The sequence below is a fragment of the Salvia splendens genome, chromosome 4 (genome assembly GCF_004379255.2).
Source record: "Salvia splendens isolate huo1 chromosome 4, SspV2, whole genome shotgun sequence".
NCBI classification, from domain to species: Eukaryota; Viridiplantae; Streptophyta; class Magnoliopsida; order Lamiales; family Lamiaceae; genus Salvia; species Salvia splendens.
In genome coordinates this window covers 487,722-506,433 of record NC_056035.1, presented here as the reverse complement: position 1 = coordinate 506,433, position 18,712 = coordinate 487,722, and the positions used below count along the sequence as shown (strand labels likewise).

General features: G+C 36.9%; 3 protein-coding genes across 4 annotated transcripts; all 3 read left to right on the top strand.

The window, feature by feature from the left end:
* The first annotated feature begins 199 nt into the window (after positions 1 to 199).
* LOC121801197 (O-fucosyltransferase 36-like) lies at positions 200 to 3,058 on the top strand. Its single transcript, XM_042200650.1, has 3 exons — positions 200 to 1,722; positions 1,813 to 2,062; positions 2,450 to 3,058. Exons 1-3 carry the CDS (start codon positions 440 to 442, stop codon positions 2,624 to 2,626), a joined length of 1,710 nt encoding a protein of 569 aa, XP_042056584.1. The 5' UTR covers positions 200 to 439; the 3' UTR covers positions 2,627 to 3,058.
* Positions 3,059 to 7,370: 4,312 nt separating this feature from the next.
* LOC121798160 (uncharacterized protein YDL183C-like) lies at positions 7,371 to 10,577 on the top strand. The gene is made up of 8 exons (XM_042197023.1): positions 7,371 to 7,716; positions 8,326 to 8,390; positions 8,723 to 8,821; positions 9,158 to 9,205; positions 9,490 to 9,559; positions 9,668 to 9,739; positions 9,844 to 9,972; positions 10,152 to 10,577. Exons 1-8 carry the CDS (start codon positions 7,522 to 7,524, stop codon positions 10,293 to 10,295), a joined length of 822 nt encoding a protein of 273 aa, XP_042052957.1. The 5' UTR covers positions 7,371 to 7,521; the 3' UTR covers positions 10,296 to 10,577.
* Positions 10,578 to 11,386: 809 nt separating this feature from the next.
* LOC121798373 (26S proteasome regulatory subunit 7) lies at positions 11,387 to 15,785 on the top strand. Of its 2 annotated transcripts, none has more exons than XM_042197339.1 (10): positions 11,387 to 11,550; positions 12,358 to 12,439; positions 12,671 to 12,762; positions 12,844 to 12,921; positions 13,135 to 13,196; positions 13,950 to 14,094; positions 14,187 to 14,405; positions 14,498 to 14,679; positions 15,012 to 15,149; positions 15,275 to 15,785. In XM_042197339.1, the coding sequence occupies exons 1-10, from the start codon at positions 11,464 to 11,466 to the stop codon at positions 15,345 to 15,347; spliced, it is 1,158 nt and encodes a 385-aa protein (XP_042053273.1). In that variant the 5' UTR covers positions 11,387 to 11,463; the 3' UTR covers positions 15,348 to 15,785. The 2 variants fall into 2 exon arrangements, with proteins under 2 accessions (XP_042053273.1, XP_042053272.1); XM_042197338.1 differs by having other exon boundaries at positions 15,012 to 15,187.
* Positions 15,786 to 18,712: the final 2,927 nt, after the last annotated feature.

Sequence of the window (18,712 nt, the reverse complement as noted above, 5' to 3'; positions counted from 1 at the left end):
ATGAGCTAATAAGTTGTAACTTGTAATGCTTTTGCATGCATGTAAATCAGTAAATGTAAACAAACAAGAAACTAGAGATATAAATTCATTGCTTGTACAAAATTTTAAGTGCTCACGGTCATACAGTACAGCTATATAAATGGGCCGGATCAAATCCCAAATTTGGCCAATAAAGCCCATATAAAACGGGTCATGTTGCATATCCGGTCGCAGGTCACTTTCCACCGACGATGTTCTTTTCCGATCAACAACCAATGATGCAGAATTAGTTGTGCCTTCTTCCCTTCCTTCTCACTCTTCCCCAAACACCCATTTCTCTTTCATCAAAACCCTCCCCACGATTGCAGAAGAGATCCACACAGCCGGAGCTCACTCAGAAATAAACACACAAGCCTAATTGCTGCTTCTCCAGCCGCATTTTCTCGATTTCACGCCAAAAATGATGGAGAGGGAGCTATCGGACGAAGAGGAGGATCGCGAGAATCTGATTTCGCAAAATGCGAGGCCGAACGACGCCGTGAAGTCGCCCGATCACCGCTCGGCTTTCGGAATCGACGGCGAATTGAGAAGCAGAGTATCCGGCGCCGCTCACAGATTCAATAAGAGGTACATTCTCGCGATTTTTCTGCCGGTGGTTATTTTGATAGTTTTTTTGACCACCGATTTGAAGAATGTGTTCCGGATGCGTGTGCCGTCGATTAGGGGTATTGGGGGTAATGGTGTGTTGGCTGATCGAATGCGTGAGTCTGAGTTACGTGCTTTGTATTTGCTTAAGCAGCAGGAAATCGAGCTTGTTAAGATGTGGAATTACACTACATTGATTGGTGGATCGAATTTTAGCTTGGTAAATAATAGTAATTCGGTGGATTTGAACTCTGGTAAGGATATTGGGGTGTTGGAAGACCTGAAGTCGCGAGTTTTTGGCCAAATTTCGTTGAATAGGCAAGTTCAGGGGACTCTGTTGTCAGCTCATGAGGATGAGGGTTCTGTGGATTTGTCTGCAAATTACACGGATTCGAGTTTGTCTGATTGGGCTAGGTGCAAGAAGGTGGATCAGAGGTTGGGAGATAGGAAGACAATAGAGTGGAACCCGAAATCAAACAAGTATTTGTTTGCTATTTGTGTATCTGGCCAAATGTCAAATCATTTGATCTGTTTGGAGAAGCATATGTTCTTTGCAGCTTTGTTGAACCGGATTTTGGTGATCCCAAGTTCAAAGGTTGATTATGAGTTCCACCGCGTGTTGGATATTGATCACATTAATAAGTGCTTGGGGAGGAAAGTCGTGGTGACATTTGAGGAGTTTGCAGAGAGCAAGAAGAACCATTTGCATGTAGACAAGTTTATGTGTTATTTCTCGTTGCCACAGCCGTGTTTTATGGATGATGATCGTGTGAAGAAGTTGAAGGGGTCAGGGGTCTCTTTGAGTAAGGTTGAAGCTGTCTGGAAGGAGGATGTTAAGAAGCCAAAACAGAGGACAGTACAAGATGTTTTGGCAAAGTTTTCTTCAGACAGTGATGTCATTGCAATCGGAGATGTGTTCTTTGCTGATGTTGAGAGAGAGTGGGTGATGCAGCCAGGAGGTCCGATTGCACATAAATGTAAGACTTTGATTGAACCGAGTAGGCTTATTTTGCTCACTGCTCAACGTTTCATACAGACATTCTTGGGAAAAGACTTTGTGGCTCTTCATTTCCGGCGCCACGGCTTCTTAAAATTCTGGTACTTGTTACCTTATCTTATCAGGCCTTGCTACATGTTATCCTGTGATTCTATGTGACGTTTAACATGAATTTCTTAATGGTTTCTCAGCAATGCCAAACAACCAAGCTGCTTCTATCCTGTTCCGCAAGCTGCAGAGTGCATCAATCGAGTTGTTGAGAGGGCTAGTAGTCCAGTGATATATCTCTCTACAGATGCTGCAGAAAGTGAAACTGGTTTACTTCAGTCACTTGTTGTCTTGAACAGGAAGACTGTACCGCTTGTTCAGAGACCAGCTCGCAATTCAGCTGAAAAATGGGATGCTTTATTATACAGACACGGACTTGAGGGAGATTCTCAGGTGGGCCTACGTTTCTTGTTGGTTCTTGAATCTTATCTCATTCCATAGTAGCTCTTAGCAATTGGTTATCTCTTAAGAATCATAAAATAGGCACTTGATCTTGAATCTATACATAACAAAAACATTTCATGGATAGTTAGAACTAGCTATACACTTTTTTTTGGGTCCACGCATCAACCACTCTACCGCTTGGTTATGCATGACATCGTCTAGAGGGTGGAATGCCATTTAGGGATTTTGTGTGGTGGATGAGATAGAATTGATAGGTTTGAAGGATGGTTAAATAATCAAACCAACTTTGGATTTATAACTTAGATATCACAGATTCTTTGAAATACTACTGTCTGAATAAATATATCTAAAACTAGAAATTTTCATTGTGTGAAGGTTGAGGCAATGCTGGACAAGACTATTTGCGCTCTTTCATCGGTCTTCATTGGATCTTCTGGATCCACTTTCACTGATGATATTCTACGCCTCCGCAAGGGCTGGGGCTCAGCATCACATTGTGACGAGTACTTGTGCCAGGGTGAACTTCCAAACTTCATCGCAGAAGATGAGTGACCTTGAATCTTGTGCATTCACCTCCCCTCATGAAGATACCTGTGCTCCTTATGAAGTTGAGTCTCACCCTACTATCTACTTGCTTAAACTGCTTAATCTTTATTTTATTTTTTTTCGTGGAATTCACTGCCATGGGAAACTGAAGGAGATGGCTAACGACCCCTGGATCCTGCCGCATATTTGTTTGGACATGTGAATTGATGGTGTAAATTCGATCATACCTGATTTATCTTGTTCATATGTAATAAGAGCTTCAGCCAGAAATTTTGACTTGTTGTTTTGTTCTCCATAATTTCTTGAGAAAGTTAGCTTAGTTGGCGTCTGTGTTTTGTATACAGTAGTTCAGCTTATGTGCAATACTGGCGGATGTTGAATATCCCTCGTGAACAAGGTTTTTGTCGATGTTATAATAATATTTGGTGACTTTTGTTAGATGCGTTTATCGACTATCTACTTTGATCGTTTGGATGAGTAAAGATTCATCAATTATAACTAGAGCTGTCAAACTTGGTCATATTCGAAAGTTTGGAGTGTTTTGATTTTGAAAATTTTGGACTAGCTCGATGGACACAGGCCGTCCCCAAAATACATAACCTTGATTTGTGACAGTTTGTTTTTGGCACCGTGACTTAATAAATTGATATTTAAAGATTAAGTGAAGAGAAAATTAAATAAATTGATATTTAAAGATCAAGTGAGGAGAAAATTAAATAAGAGATGTGATTAGTGAAATAGAAGAGAATAAAGTTATTTGCAAAAAAATAACTTAAATATTTTAGGACAAATCAAGAGTCAAAGATTTATTGATTGTACAGAAACATCAATTGAGTTTTAAATCTTACTGGAAAGTTAGAGCATCCCATCGCCAATCTCCGGGGCGGACGGCGTCCGTGCCAGCGGTGCGACACAGCCCCATCTGTTGCTGTGCTCGCGCCAACGGCACGTCGCTGCTCGATAATAAGAGCACGTCCGTGCCGCTGAGCAGGTCGACGTGGCAGCCTCCTCAATGCCAACGGCAATGCCGTTGGCTTTTTCTACTTTTTTAAAAATTTGAATTTAATTTAAAAAATCGTTTTTAAAATAAAAAATCCCTACTTCCCAATAAATTATATCCGATTTCTCCCCACTTTTTACTTTATTTTTCATTTTTCCCCTAAAATTCACATTTTTCATCTATAAATACCCTCATTTCCACACAAAAAATTTCACATCATCACACTATACAATTATCATCTAAATTCTCTCATCAATTCTTTCACTCTTGCAAAAAAAAAATGTCCGGCTCCGGTGATCACCCCTTCGACTCCCGCGGATGGAACCACAAATGATTCAACCCAGCACCATTCCCTCATCCGGATACGGAATTCTCGCCCCTTCCTCAAACCCAAGGTTCTCAAATTTCGGGTGGCTATCGGCCTTATCCGGTGGACGAGCAAGATGCACCCGATGGACGATACGAGTGGGCATCCGAACAAGGATCGGGATCGGGAGGGATCGGCAGCTCCCAAACTCCAGAAGACAACCCCAGCGCCCGTCCTCCTCATCCTCTTCCCCTTCCTCGTAGTGTTCCTACTCATAGTCGTGGCGGTGAAGTTCACGTCCGCACCGTGTACACCCCGCCGAAGATGGAGAATATGTTCAAAGCCTATATGGAAATATCCAAAGATCCGGAAACCGACACGAACCAAACCGGGGAGAGGTTCTGGTGGCGCGTCTCTCGCCGGTACAATGACAACCGACCAGGGGGAACCATCGAGCGCAACGAGAGTATGGTGCGCAATGCCATCTTCAGAGCCAACGAAGAAATCCAAAAGTTCTAGGGTTATTACCTCTAGGAACAGCGGTCGGCGGGGAGCGGCATGAGCGAGGCCGACATCATCACGGGCGCCATGTCGACCTACCATTCCATGCATGGCAAATCATTCAAGCACCTCGGCGCTTGGCAGCAGGTGCGTAGAAATCCGAAGTATATGGGAGGCTATCATCCTCCTCCAGCTCCACCGGCAAACGGTCGAGGTCGTTATCCCTATCCGACGGCGGCTCCGATGAGGTAGCTAGCCAGCTTGCCGGAACTAACTTGGGTAGCCTCGACACCGGCCCGAGCAGTTCCCAACCTCCGGCAGCAAGGAAGGAAAAAGGCGACGGCCAACCACTGACGGGCCGCGACTCCATTCGCCCCCACTCCCGATCCTGCTCCCTTTGTGCCACCTCAACCCTCACCAACTCGTTGTGGACCCTTTTGGCTCAACTCAATTTGGCTGATAGGTCTCGGATGACTCCCGAGCAACTTGATTCACATTCGGCAATGATACGGGGTCTTCGAAAAATATTGGGGATAAGGCCAGAGGACTAGTCTTACACGGGGGTATTATTAATTATGTAATTTTTAATTTGTAGGATTTTAATTATGTAATTTTAATTTGTAGGACTTTAATTATGTAATTTTTAATTTTTAGGATTTGAATTATGTAATTTTTAAGTTTTTAGTAATTTGTAACAGTATTACGAGTATTTTTAATGCATTCTAATATTGTGGAAATGTTTTTATTTAAATTAAATAATAGAATGGTGGGACCCTTGAGCATGTCCTTGCGGAAGAGCGTGAATGTGGGTGTTGTGCTCTTAGGAAAGAGCAGAGAGTAAAAAATGAATAAAAGTGGGTCTGAGCCCACTTCCATAAAGAGCATCCACATCCGTGCTCTTGCCAGCGAGCACGGATGTGGGCCCGGCCCCACTTTTTCTGCCTGCTCTTAGGCAAGAGCACAAAACCCACATCCGTGCTCTTCCGCAAGGACGAGCACAAGGGTCCCACCACTCTATTATTCAATTTAAATAAAAACATTTCCACAAAATTAAAATTCATTAAAAATACCCGGAATAATATTACAAATTACAATAAAATTAAAAATTACATAATTAAATTCCTAAAAAATAAAAATTACATAATTAAAATCCTAAAAAATAAAAATTACATAATTAAAATCCCAAAAAATGAAAATTACATAATTAAACTACTAAAAAATAAAAATTACACAATTTAAGCGTAAAAATGCCCCGGGTGAACCGAACCAATCGGGGTTCCAACCGTGGGAGCCAGGGGGGGAGGTGATCGCCGTGACCGGACATTGTTTTGTTGTAAGAGTAAGACTGTAAGAGTGAATGAAAGATTGGATGAGAATTGAGAATGAAAATGAGAGAATTTGGATCATAATTGTGTAGTGTGGTGTGAATTTTTGGTGTGGAAGTGGGGGTATTTATAGATGAAAATGTGTATTTTTGGGGAAAAAAATTGAAAAATTAATTAAAAGTGGGTAGAAAACGGATATAATTTTTTGGGAAGTGGGAAAATATTTTTTTATTTTTAATTAGATTTTTTTAATTAAAATCCGATTTTTTTTTTAAAAAAATCAAATTTCCAACGGCTATGTCGTTGGCCATTCACCGCCTACCACGTATGCTGCTCGCTGGCACGGACGTGCTTGATGCATCGAGCAGCGCCGTGCCAGCGGCAAGAGCACAACGGCAAATAGCGGTGCCGCTCCGCTGGCATGGACGGACAGACGGACGAACGAGCTGCAGCTCGCCGATGTGGATGCTCTTATATTCATCATTGTATTCGTAATGAATTGAATTGAACTCAAATAAGTTCTCAAATCACAACCAACAATTTCGTAGTTCAAAAATAAGGTATAATGAAAATTAAAAAAATTATGTAGATGTAAAAAGGTATAAATGGAGTCCAAGTGGATATAGCACTCATTTGGGACAATTACATGTTTCATACAAAATGTCTCACATTTGTTTCAATTTAGTACAAAAAGTATTAAGTTTACGTATTTCGTACATAAAGTTTACCTAGTGTTTCAAAACTATACATCCGTCAATTTCCTACTAACACCGTTAATTCCAATTACATCATACATACAAAAAGTTTCACCAATGTTTCACATTCGTACAAAAAGTTTTAAATTATACATTAATTATTTCAAATAATATTACTTTTATTCCTCAAAAAATGAAAAATACATAAAAAAACAAATCACCACTCTTTTCCATCAAATTAGCGAATTGCATTTTATTGTTCGAAGCTTTCTAACGTAACAATAAAGAGTAAAACCAAAAGAATATTGACTCTTTTTCATAAAAGTTAAATACTTATTTATTGTTCGAAGCACAAATGAATCATTTTGTGAAGATAAAATATGGACTTATTTTATATATGTTCTATAAAGAATACAATAAAAAGTAGAATATTGAGAGACAAACTTTTTTAAACCGCGAGCAATTGCTAGAAGAAATGATAATGACTGTTATTTTTTGGAGTGATTAATTGTATTAAATCTCTAATTATTATTCCTATTATGTTGATAAGTTGGACAGATTACAAAACTAAATAACCATGTTTAAAATATTTAACAAAATGTATTAACTTAAAACACTAATGATATGATTCATATAAAATTAAAACATTTTGTACTAATCTGAAACATTTGTGAAACATTTTGTATGTATGATGTAAGTAGAATTACCGGTGTTAGTCGGACTTGACGGAATACATTAATTTAAAACATTAGGTAAACTTAATATTTTTTGTACTAAATTAAAATAAATGTGAAATATTTTGTATAAAACATGTAATTATGCCGCACTCATTTAGTAGTCGAGTAATATTTTTTTTACTACTTCTAGTTCGACGGATAATTAAAGCACTCATTTAGTCTTTTAGTTTTAATAGTAGCTCTGAAACACAATTTCTAAACAACGCCGCCGCTCTATATTGTAATTTCCATACATTTTCGTTTTCCGATTCCATTTATCTTCTCGAGTTCCTTCTCAAACAGCAAACAGCTCCAAATTCTACGATTCATTCTATTTATTTATCGTAGAATTTCAAAATGAGGGCTAAAGTTGTGGTGTTTCCGATCAGAGGAAGGAATTGGTGTTTCAGCCGATCGATTGACCCGTCGGCGGCCGCCGCTCAGTCATCCACCGCTCCTTCGACGGTAACGGAGCTCTGGAACAAGCTCTCCAGCAGTAAGCCCTCCGAGGACTCGAAAGTTGAGCTCGCCGTTGATTTCTTTGCAAACAAGGTCTCCTCATTAGCTTTTGTCTGTTGCTGAATGATTGTGTTTATTTTTGTTGCATTTTTATTTGTGCCGAACGCTTTTGTCGTAAATGTGCAGCTAGCTGAAGCCATTTGGATTTTGGTTTGTTTGGAATTAGTTATTTTCGCTGATTTACCTTGTTTAAGCGGATTTTGTTTTACTTCGTGCTGCGTAGTTTATTGCGCAATTGGTGTTTATAGGGCTCGTGGGTGATTAAAATGTGATCATTCGTGAATTGTTAGTGAGTAATGTGATTAAAGCATTGTGCCTGTGGGTGTCTGAGTTGTCATTGATTGACTTTGTTTTGTTATGTTCCTGATTAAATGGATGTCTTTCTACTTTGTTCCTGTATTTTGACTAGGATATATGCCTTCTTCACCACTGGGTAGTGTTGTTTTCCATTGAGTAAAGTGTAAAAATTTTGTCACCATACATCAAATCATAGATGCAGGACTTGTTGGTTAGGAAATTAACTTAACACATCTGACATCACTAACTAGAGGCAATATTTGTTGTAAAATTTATATGAAGTGTGAATGCATTAATTAATGTTTTGAGTGTGTTCATCTAACTGTTAGCATTGATAATATATAGATGAATGGAGCATGGACTAAGCTGGAGAAGGCGCCCCAAGGAACTTTGAAGAATAAAATTCATGGGTATATATAGATGACCATGATATTTTTCGTGGTCTTTTATGTTTGAGTTTTGATTTCTTATGAACTATTCTGTCCCAGTATCATTTTTGGGTTGTCAAATTTATGTCTCTAACCCAAAAGGTGCTTTAAATTGTCTTCCAAGTGAGGCCCTTTAATTTATAGCCACAAATGCTGCATTCCTTAATCTCTGTGTTTGGAGCCTTTTGAGACGTTATTAATGGGATGGAGGGGTTTTTTGTGTAGTTCACTAGTTCTTTAATCTATAGTCTGTGGAACAGAGAAAACATGTTCTCATTACCATTTATATTTTACCTGATTGTTCTAACATGTAGGCTTGGAGTGAAGTTGTTGTCACGTGTGAAGCCGTCAGAAATCTTCTTTAAATCTATTCCAAAGGAGATTAATAGAGTGGATATCGTGTATCCATCGAGGTAATATGATTCCTTTCCATGCATATTTTCATGACATATCTAGTCAATATCCCACACTACTTTACCTATTCTGATGCAAGCCTAAAAACTAAGATAACTGCATACTCCAAAGCACATTTTCTTTAGTGCATACTGCTACCCGCTTCATAAAATGATAGAAGAATGCTTTCTAGCAGTTTTTAAAATTTTAAAATTAAAAATTAAAGCAACCATACGAATTATGGGGAAAAAAAATTTAGTACTACTATATTAGAAGGTTAATATGCTATGCAGTTGTTATATGATTTGTTTCCGTGGAGATTTATTTTCTATACAATCTGTTTCTACATGTGACAGTTTGAATCCAAGACTTGTTCGCCGAAGACTCCGACATCTAGCGTACAGGTAACTTTATTGAATCTTATGTGATACTTTTTGCAAGCTTGAATAAAATTATCTATTTTTTATTATAGAGTAGCGTCATATCTCATATTGTACTCTGTCTTTATTGTTCCAAGACATGAATATCATGAATGTGTAGCATGCCATAAAATATAGGTATCATCATCATCATCATTTTTCTTGCTTCCAACATGTGTTATCATTTGATTAGGCAGTGAGTCTTTTTGGTAAACATCAACCCCATAAACATTCAGCCTTTTGAATAAAATGTGTAACATGCTTACCAGGGGATCTGTAATTCATACGAAATACTTCTACTGCTCAGCCATAATGGTGCCTTTGACATCAGTTTTCATGGTATGTCACTGCACCTAAAAATAAAATTGTTTTTTTCTTGTGCCCTATTTCCTCTGCTCAATATAATAAGTCGATCCTTTTCATGAAATATGTGGTAATCATATGCAGGTTCTTCCTTTGCCTAACATCCCATTCTTTTGGATTTCGTTCCGTGCCTATTCTCACTGGAGAGCATCACAGGCATGGAATCATCAGAAAACATTTTGTCAAAATCACAACTTTCTGATGCTCTGTAAAAGCATCGGTACACACCCTTTTACTTACAGCTTTTATTCCCCTTTCAGGGAAGTGAAAAGCTGATGCACTTAGTCACTGATGCCTCCTATCAGCCCAATCCTTCTGATCAGACAGCCAAAAGCGAAGATAATTCCTCACAAGATAAAAATAGTGAAAATTCGACGACCTCTCTATTCGTAAGCATCTTTTCCAACTTACCTCCACATCTTGGAATAAATATTTATGCCAGCCAATGAATTGATCTGTTTCTTTATTGATGTGTTCATCACTCTATAACTAAGATGTGCAAGTTCATAACGTCTTATTAGGTTTCATTATCTAACTTCCTTGGGGGATATTTCTTTATCATGCTTAGGTTTTTCAGCCTTCGGAGGAACTGGAAAATCTTATCCAAAACAAGGATGACGACAGTTGTCTGAGCGAGTGTGCGATATCAAAGATATGCCAGAAATACCATCTTAATGTTGCAGATGTGAAGGAATACATCGATTCAGTTTAGTCATCATTTTTCTTCAGCTGCTTTTCCAGTTTAGTGAATTCCATTCATTCTTGGGGATTTTTTTGCTAGTTAACCTTTGTTTTTATTGGTTAGAATCGGAGCAAATCTGTATATGGTTATCGTGGAAAAAGGCAATAAAAATTGGCCATTAAGGCAAATGGTGCAAGAGACTATAATCAGGGATTTTGAATATGCTTAATTTTGGGACAGATGCAGAATTGTGATTTACTCCTATTTGTTAACTTAAGAAATGTAACTTCACATTTGCTGTTTTCTTATCAATTTTTTATGACAAAAACTTGGATGCATGCATATTCCCGCAAATCCACAACTGCAAACGGTAGGAGCTCACTATACGCACACACATGGGAGACTTCAATTTTTTATTCATGAAAAAAGAAGTTCAGTCTCATTATAGTTTAGAAGGAGAAAGATGGCCTAAAATGAATTAAGTAGTTATCTATATATTCTTTGTTTTATTCACATTATTCAAGAATAATGAAGCTGACCTTATAGATATAGACGGAAATACAAGGCCCATAAGCATGTCTCTGTGGTCGCGACGATTCAAATCTCTGCTTAAAAGAGAAACTATTACCTACTCCCTCCTCCGTCCATGAAAAATAAGGCTATTTCATTTTTATCTCTCGTTTTTTAAAATGATAATAAATAATTAAATTGGATAGAAAGAAAAGTAAGAGAGAATAATATAGAAAAGTCTCTTGTCTATATTATTCTCTCTCTTACTTTTCTTTCTCTCCACTTTAACTATTTATTATCATTTTTTCAAAACAAGGGATAAAAATGAAATAGCCTTATTTTTTGTTGAGGGAGGGAGTGTTTTTTAAAGATGATCAGTGATAATATTGTAGTAGTAATTATCTTCGTAATTACGTGACACTCAAATACTCAATCAAATGGAAGCAATCACCAATTTAGCTGCGTATTATCATATAAGCCCAATAAGTATATTGGGCTTTTAAGTTTAATATAGCCTATTAACTAATTTCAAAAAGCAGCCCACAAAGCCACGTGAATCAATTCGAGTATAAATAACTTGTTTTTCACTTTATCTTAAAAATACTCAGCTCCTTCTGCAAGAAAAGTTTCACCAAAACATAAATTAGACTAATTTGGAAGGAGGAAAATTCGATTAGAGGTTGTGGAAATGGCGCACGATCCAGAGGATGAGATCAAGGACGAGAAGAACCCTAAGCCTCTCGATGAAGATGATATCGCCCTCCTCAAAACCTATGTAATTTATTCCTTTCTTTTTTAATTTGTTCATAAACCCTAATTTAGTGCAATATCTTCGTGACTTATGATTTGTTTATTGCTGACTGAGAGGCAATTAGGATCTAGCTGATGAATGTTTTTTTTGTTGAAATGAAAATTCATTTAGTTTTCCATGATTTTAGTTAGCTGATGGTCGGACTGGTTCCACCTAGCTGATAAATATTCACTCACATTTTTTCTGTCTTTCATTATTTTATTGGAAACGTCCTGCAAAATTAATAGTACTACACTGCATATGTATGTTTTGTTCTATAGTACTCCTATATAACAGAGAAAATTTGCTCATTTTAGACTCACCATTTCTCAGCAACACCAGATATCTACATATTAATATATTATTGTACCAAACTTACAATTAAGTGTTCATGACTAAAATACATGATATTTTGGACATGGTGGGGATGAAGAATTGGGATGGGAAGTCTTTATAGGTTGATTAAGCTCTAAGCAACAAACTTAGTATAAAGGGACTGCACAAACCATTGTCACATAAATATGATGAACCGCCATATGCAATTGGATCCATGGGTGAAACATTTAGTTGAGTTAGGAGTAGTTTTGATGATGTTCCATCGTGCTACCATATTTTCTTATTCACCTGCCGGTATTATTGAAACTTTATTTTATTTATGGTGGCTGTATTTTGTATATGAGTAAGATCTTGTTGGAATACCTAAGGAGTTGTGACATGCAATTTGAATTTATATGGTACTCATGGCATGCTTTGGTGTGGCTATTGAATGTTTTTGTATGTTGGTATACACAGGGTTTGGGACCTTACTCGAACAGCATAAAGAAAGCTGAGAAGGAAATCAAGGAGATGGCGAAGAAGATTAATGATTTATGTGGTATGCAAATTTACTATATTCAAAACTGATCGAATCTTTAGTAGTTGCTTCTTTTCTTATTTCCCTCCCAACACTCATTCCGCCTTCTTTGGGGTGGGGGTAGGGGTGGAGAATTCATTAATGAACCCCATGAATGCTACCACTGGGCTGCAATGGTTGCCTGATCAATTGGTTAATTTGTCTAGTTAACATTCATTTTGTTGCTAATATGCTCTTTTAAATTTATAATAGGTATTAAGGAATCGGACACTGGTTTAGCTGCACCAAGTCAGTGGGATCTTGTATCTGATAAGCAAATGATGCAGGAGGAACAGCCTCTTCAGGTTTTGTTTCTAGATTCCCAGGTCTACTATGCATCCCTCGAGACTCTTAACTTATGATATAGTTTTTTTTTCCTTGAATAGGTTGCGCGATGCACAAAGATAATAAATCCAAATACAGAGGATGCGAAGTATGTTATAAATGTCAAGCAGATTGCCAAGGTATTTTATCTTCCTTTTTCATAGGTTTGCCCAATAATTTCTTCTACTGTTCATCCTTAGAAAAATAAGATAGGTTAACACCACCATATCTATATCTCACCTCTCTTGTATCGTATCTTAGACCGGTATTTGATGGACACATATGCCTTTTCTTTTGTTAGTAGTGTTGTGTGGTCAATCTTTTGTTTATCGTGTGTGTTTTTTTCTTTGCAGTTTGTTGTGGGGCTGGGTGATAAAGTTTCACCTACTGATATTGAAGAAGGCATGCGTGTTGGGTGAGCTTTCCATCTTTATATTCTATGATATGTATTTTCTGGTCCTAAAGTTCCTAGACGCATCGCATAGTTGGATATTGCGTGGTTTGTTGTTCTCTTTGCTGAACTTTTTTGTGTGATGTAAACTCACACTTAGAATGGGTTACTCACTGAAAAGTCAAGAACTATTCATTGACGCTGAACATTGTGTGATCTGAGAATTCCTGTTCTTTAGGACCTTAATATATCTATCTTCTCCTCTTATCTTGTTCTTTGAGTCATTGATATGTTGCATGTTAAAGATGCAAGATGGCTTTGGACTTCCTCATTCAATTCACCAAACTGCAGTTGTTTCTTTTCATTGATAAGTTGATTTTGAAGATAAAATGTACTCCTTCCGTATTAAAAAAAGTAGAAACATTTGAAACGGCACGGGTTTTAATGCACAATTGGTAAAGTAAGTAAGAAAAATTGGTAAAGTAAGAGAGATAAAAAGAAAAATGAGTGAAGTAAGAGAGAGTAAGTAAAAAAATAGTGAAAGTAAAGTTAGTGGATTGTGGGGTCCATGTCCTAAAATAGAAAGATTATAAAGTTTCTATTTTTAAGGAGCAACCTAAAATGGAAATAGTTGCTATTTTTAAAAAACGGAAGGAGTATAAATTATCTTTCTGGAGTCAAAGTGGTAGGCCTGAGATTCTGATTGTTAGTTTGTGGTCTTTTATTTATTTTTTGTTTTGCTGTCGTGATGTGAAGTTTAAGGCCCATTTCTTGCAGTGTGGACAGGAATAAATATCAAATTCAGATTCCTTTACCTCCAAAGATTGATCCAAGTGTTACAATGATGACAGTGGAGGAAAAGCCAGATGTTACATACAATGATGTTGGAGGATGCAAGGAGCAGATTGAAAAGATGAGAGAGGTAGTTAGTTATATAGCAATGCTGGAATGTTCTCTTCATACCTATAGCTATAGGTTAAAATTATCAACTGGAATATTAATGGCTATCCTCAGGTGGTTGAGCTGCCTATGCTTCACCCTGAAAAGTTTGTAAAGCTGGGGATCGATCCTCCAAAGGGTGTTCTATGCTATGGTCCCCCTGGAACTGGCAAAACTCTGCTAGCGAGAGCTGTGGCTAATCGAACCGATGCATGCTTTATCCGTGTTATTGGTAGTGAGCTCGTTCAGAAATATGTTGGTGAGGGAGCTAGGATGGTTCGTGAACTATTTCAGGTGCCACACCCTCAGTTTTACTAATTTTCCCAGAAATTTTCATCTTAACTAGGAATTTACTTGATGTATCTTTTCTCTTTTCCTCTATGCAGATGGCTCGCTCAAAAAAAGCTTGCATTGTATTTTTTGATGAAGTAGATGCTATTGGAGGCGCACGTTTTGATGATGGGGTGGGTGGAGACAATGAGGTTCAACGCACCATGCTTGAAATTGTGAATCAGCTTGATGGATTTGATGCTCGTGGAAATATTAAAGTTCTGATGGCAACTAACCGGTTGGTAGTCTATTTTGCCTCAGTTTGTAGCTTTTTCATTGTGGGTATTACTTTTGGCATGTGCACTAGGAGCACAACATTCAAATTTGCAGGAGATGTGCCTGCACCGATTCATTATCCCTTATCAATTTGATGATTATAACAAGTTCTAGCTTAGTTATGCATTATTGAAGCTGAAGCTGACCATTTTCTTAAAAAAAGGATAGGAACTACAACTACAGTTTAATGCATTGTTGATGAAACTCGTTTTTGAAAATAATATGCATGCTTTTTATCATCGAGCATACATAAATTTGTTGCGCCTCTTCAACTAATGTGTTCTTTCTATGCAGACCTGATACTCTTGATCCGGCACTTTTGCGTCCAGGACGACTAGACCGCAAAGTAGAATTTGGACTGCCAGATCTAGAGAGCAGGACCCAGATTTTCAAGATTCACACACGCACAATGAACTGTGAGAGGGACATCCGGTTTGAACTTCTTGCTCGGCTGTGCCCAAATTCCACTGGTAAACTGTTAACTATTGCTTGCATATTGTACACAAAAATCAAATTGATGGTATTGGCATGGATATACTAAATGTGTCCAAAATCAGGCGCCGACATAAGAAGTGTGTGCACAGAAGCAGGAATGTACGCTATCCGTGCAAGAAGGAAGACGGTGACTGAGAAAGATTTTCTTGATGCTGTCAACAAAGTCATCAAAGGATATCAGAAATTCAGTGCAACACCCAAGTATATGGTTTACAATTAAGCACTGCGTCGTATTACGCTTTTCTTTATGGTGCCAGATGAGCACAGCTGGAAGTCTTTTGGTCCAATCTGAAACGGTACGCAGTTGCAAACTCTGGCTTTTTTTCAGTTGGAAAAAGGTTGTTAGCAGCGTAATTGGCATTTGCTAACTTTGCTCATTCTCTACTAAACTCTTATTGATTAATTTCCATGTAATATTGAAAATGACTAAAAGCACCTTCCTAGACTTCATGATTCAGTTTATTCTGAAATTCTGCCTCTTTTGGATTGAAATTGAATCTGTTTTATTTTGTAAAAAAATGCATAACCTTTTTTTGGTACACATTAAGTATGAATTTAAATTTTAGTCTTGAATGCTGCTATTTCTGTAAAAGTCAATTGCAGAGACTTTAACATATCAATTGATTCTAGAAGGGGACGCGACTTTAATGGTTTATTACAAATAAATTTAACATTAAGATCCAATTCAAGATTACAACATCACTTCCAAAATTTTTAAGTAGTAGTTGTAGATTTGTCGGGGTTACTCTTCTTGTAAAGTTTCAAAGCTAAGTTCCCTTTGCTTTTCTACCTGGATACATTTTCTTGTCACTGTTGTCTAAAATTAATTTCCACTAAAATTATGTTTTATGGCTTCTATCTTCTCTACTTCTTGATTTTAACTAATATGGCTGATCGCAGGCATTGAAAAAGAAAAGAGAAAAAAACCTACTCCTTTCTTGAGAAATTATTGATTATCTATATATTCAAATTGTAACGCAGAAAAAGTCGATTAACATAAAAAAAAATATTATTATTGCAGTGAGTCTTTCCTACCTATGGCATTAGTATATGCATCGTTCAATGACTGATTCAAGAAGATGAGATTTGATGCTCAATTTCAAATAAAATAACCATTGCCATCCAAATCACAATACAACATCACTTTCAATTAACAAATAAATTAGAAGAAAAATGCACGACCTGAGATACAATTAATATTTATTTAACACTTGTATGTAACTGAGAATTGAAGAAGAGAAAATGAGAATTGGAAAAGAGAAATAATTATGTTTCTTTATTTAATTTTTTATTGAAGACTCCACACACATTTGAATACAAATTTTATATTAAGAAAATAAAACAAATCCTAAAACAAATCAAATCCTACATAAATAAATAGTGAAAAATAGTTAAATAGGAATGTGATCAAATGCAAACACTAAATATTGTACAAATTCCAAACTATGATCTAGACTGTTAGAAAATGTCGACAGATGATAAAATAATAGTAACAAAAAATGTCAACACAATGTCAACAATTGATGTTATGTTAAAATTGTGTTGATACTGTGCTGAATTTAAGTTTACAATGTACTCCATAAAATAAGGATCAGAGTCACAATGCGTGTGCTGACTGCTTACTAATTTCAATTATTTGACCAAACAAATTAACAATAATTCTTGTTATTTATTGGTCGTTTACTCTTAATTTCCCTCCATCCCTAATTAATTATTCACTTTTGTCATTTTTATGTGTCATCTATTAATTGTTCACTTTTACTTTTTATCATTAATGATAAATAGACTTCACATTCCACTAATTCAATCCACTCATTTTTTATTATAAAACTAATATAAAAGTGAAACTCATATTTTACTAACTTTTTCAATCAAATTTCATTTATATTTCTTAAAAACTGTGCCGAAACCAAAGTGGATAATTATTAGGGGACGGATGGAGTAAAATTTATAGATTTAGTAGCACTAAAATTAATATTTTCTGACCAAAATTGTAAAATTAAATTAATCAGGTGCTTGTAGTTAAATCGCAAAGTATTAATCTTCCATTACAAGGTAAGTAATGCATGAGTACTCCCTCCGTTCCTTCATAGTTGATGCGAAACTTTTCGGCACGGAGTTTAAGAAAAAGATTTTGAGTGTGTTAAATAGATAGAAAATAAAAGTAAGAGAAGAAAAAGTAAAGGGAATAAAGTAAAAAGTGAATAAAGTAAGAGAAAGTAAAGTAAGAAAGAGAAAAATGTTATACTCCCTCCGTCCCATAAAAATATGTGCACTTTCCATTTCCGTTCGTCTAACAAAAATATGTGGATTCCATTTTTGAAAAGTTATATCAATTTAATAATGTAGGTCCAACTATCCACTAACTCTACTACCATTCTCCTCCTCTCTCTTACTTTATCATACCATTATGGGACGGAGGAAGTACTATATATGGCAATGACTCAACTATGAGAAACTTCTCGAAATGAAAAAATGACTCAAGTATAAGGGAACGAATGGAGTACTAACTACTGTATTTTTTTAATGTGATATTGCAAGCTATATAACTAGAGGTGCCCAAGGTTTACGGTTCCGGCGGTAAACTGCGGAACCGTGAGAATTTATCCGAACCGAAACCGCTGATTTTAGAAGCGTGGTTTGGTTCAGGTTAAAAAAATTTTGAACCGAAAAGGAAGCGTAGTTGCTGCCGTTGATCACTGGAGACCAGTTCAAGATCCAACGGATGTACCGGAAAGTAGACAAACTGCTCGATAGCACCACCGAGGAGCATAAAGCCGCCGGTGATGGTGGCGACGTGGAAGATCTGGTGGATGGTCTGCTCAATATTCAGCAAGATGGAACTGAATTCCCTCTTACCACTGAGAATATCAAAGCTGTGGTTCTGGTTTGTGCTTCTTTCATTCTCAATTTTCAAATTTTGATTGTGATTTTTGAGTAAGAAGAATCTAAGATGAAACATACTAGTACTAATTGATGAATATGAAATCCCAGCAAAAAACAGAGTGATAGTGAATGCATGGGCACTGGGAAGGGATCCCGAGTATTGGAACGATGCAGGGAAGTTTATACAAGAGAGATTCGAGGAGAGCTCGGTTGATTTCAAAGGGAACAATCTAGAATATATACCTTTTGGTTCAGGAAGGAGAATGTGCCCGTTCGGACTGGACTGGCAAACGTAGAGTTTCTGCTGGCTATGTTTCTGTATCATTTTGATTGGAAAATGCCCAACGGGATGAAACATGAAGATTTGGATATGACGGAGTCCTTTGGTGGCACTGTTAGAAGGAAACACCCTTTGCATTTGGTTCCCATTGTGAAACGACCTTTACCTGCACATGTTTGACTGATTATTATCTATGGCTTCTTTTGTTCTCAAGTGATGATGTATAATTAATAAAACTAGGTTTGATTATGTAGTAAGCACAATAAATGAAATTATTATTATGCCTAAAATTCATATGATCCTATCAAATGTGGTGCTGAGTTTAGAGTAATCG

Bases quoted from the DNA above. Each gene is read 5' to 3' on its own strand.
- LOC121801197 (XM_042200650.1), top strand. From the start codon at position 440: ATGATGGAGAGGGAGCTATCGGACGAAGAGGAGGATCGCGAGAATCTG. The intron at 1,723-1,812 runs GTACTTGTTACC...ATGGTTTCTCAG, and splicing joins CACGGCTTCTTAAAATTCTG to CAATGCCAAACAACCAAGCT. The intron at 2,063-2,449 runs GTGGGCCTACGT...CATTGTGTGAAG, and splicing joins GACTTGAGGGAGATTCTCAG to GTTGAGGCAATGCTGGACAA.
- LOC121798160 (XM_042197023.1), top strand. From the start codon at position 7,522: ATGAGGGCTAAAGTTGTGGTGTTTCCGATCAGAGGAAGGAATTGGTGT. The intron at 9,560-9,667 runs GTATGTCACTGC...AATCATATGCAG, and splicing joins CTTTGACATCAGTTTTCATG to GTTCTTCCTTTGCCTAACAT. The intron at 9,740-9,843 runs GCATGGAATCAT...TTCCCCTTTCAG, and splicing joins CTCACTGGAGAGCATCACAG to GGAAGTGAAAAGCTGATGCA.
- LOC121798373 (XM_042197338.1), top strand. From the start codon at position 11,464: ATGGCGCACGATCCAGAGGATGAGATCAAGGACGAGAAGAACCCTAAG. The intron at 12,922-13,134 runs GTATTTTATCTT...TTTTCTTTGCAG, and splicing joins ATGTCAAGCAGATTGCCAAG to TTTGTTGTGGGGCTGGGTGA. The intron at 15,188-15,274 runs GTAAACTGTTAA...GTCCAAAATCAG, and splicing joins GCTGTGCCCAAATTCCACTG to GCGCCGACATAAGAAGTGTG.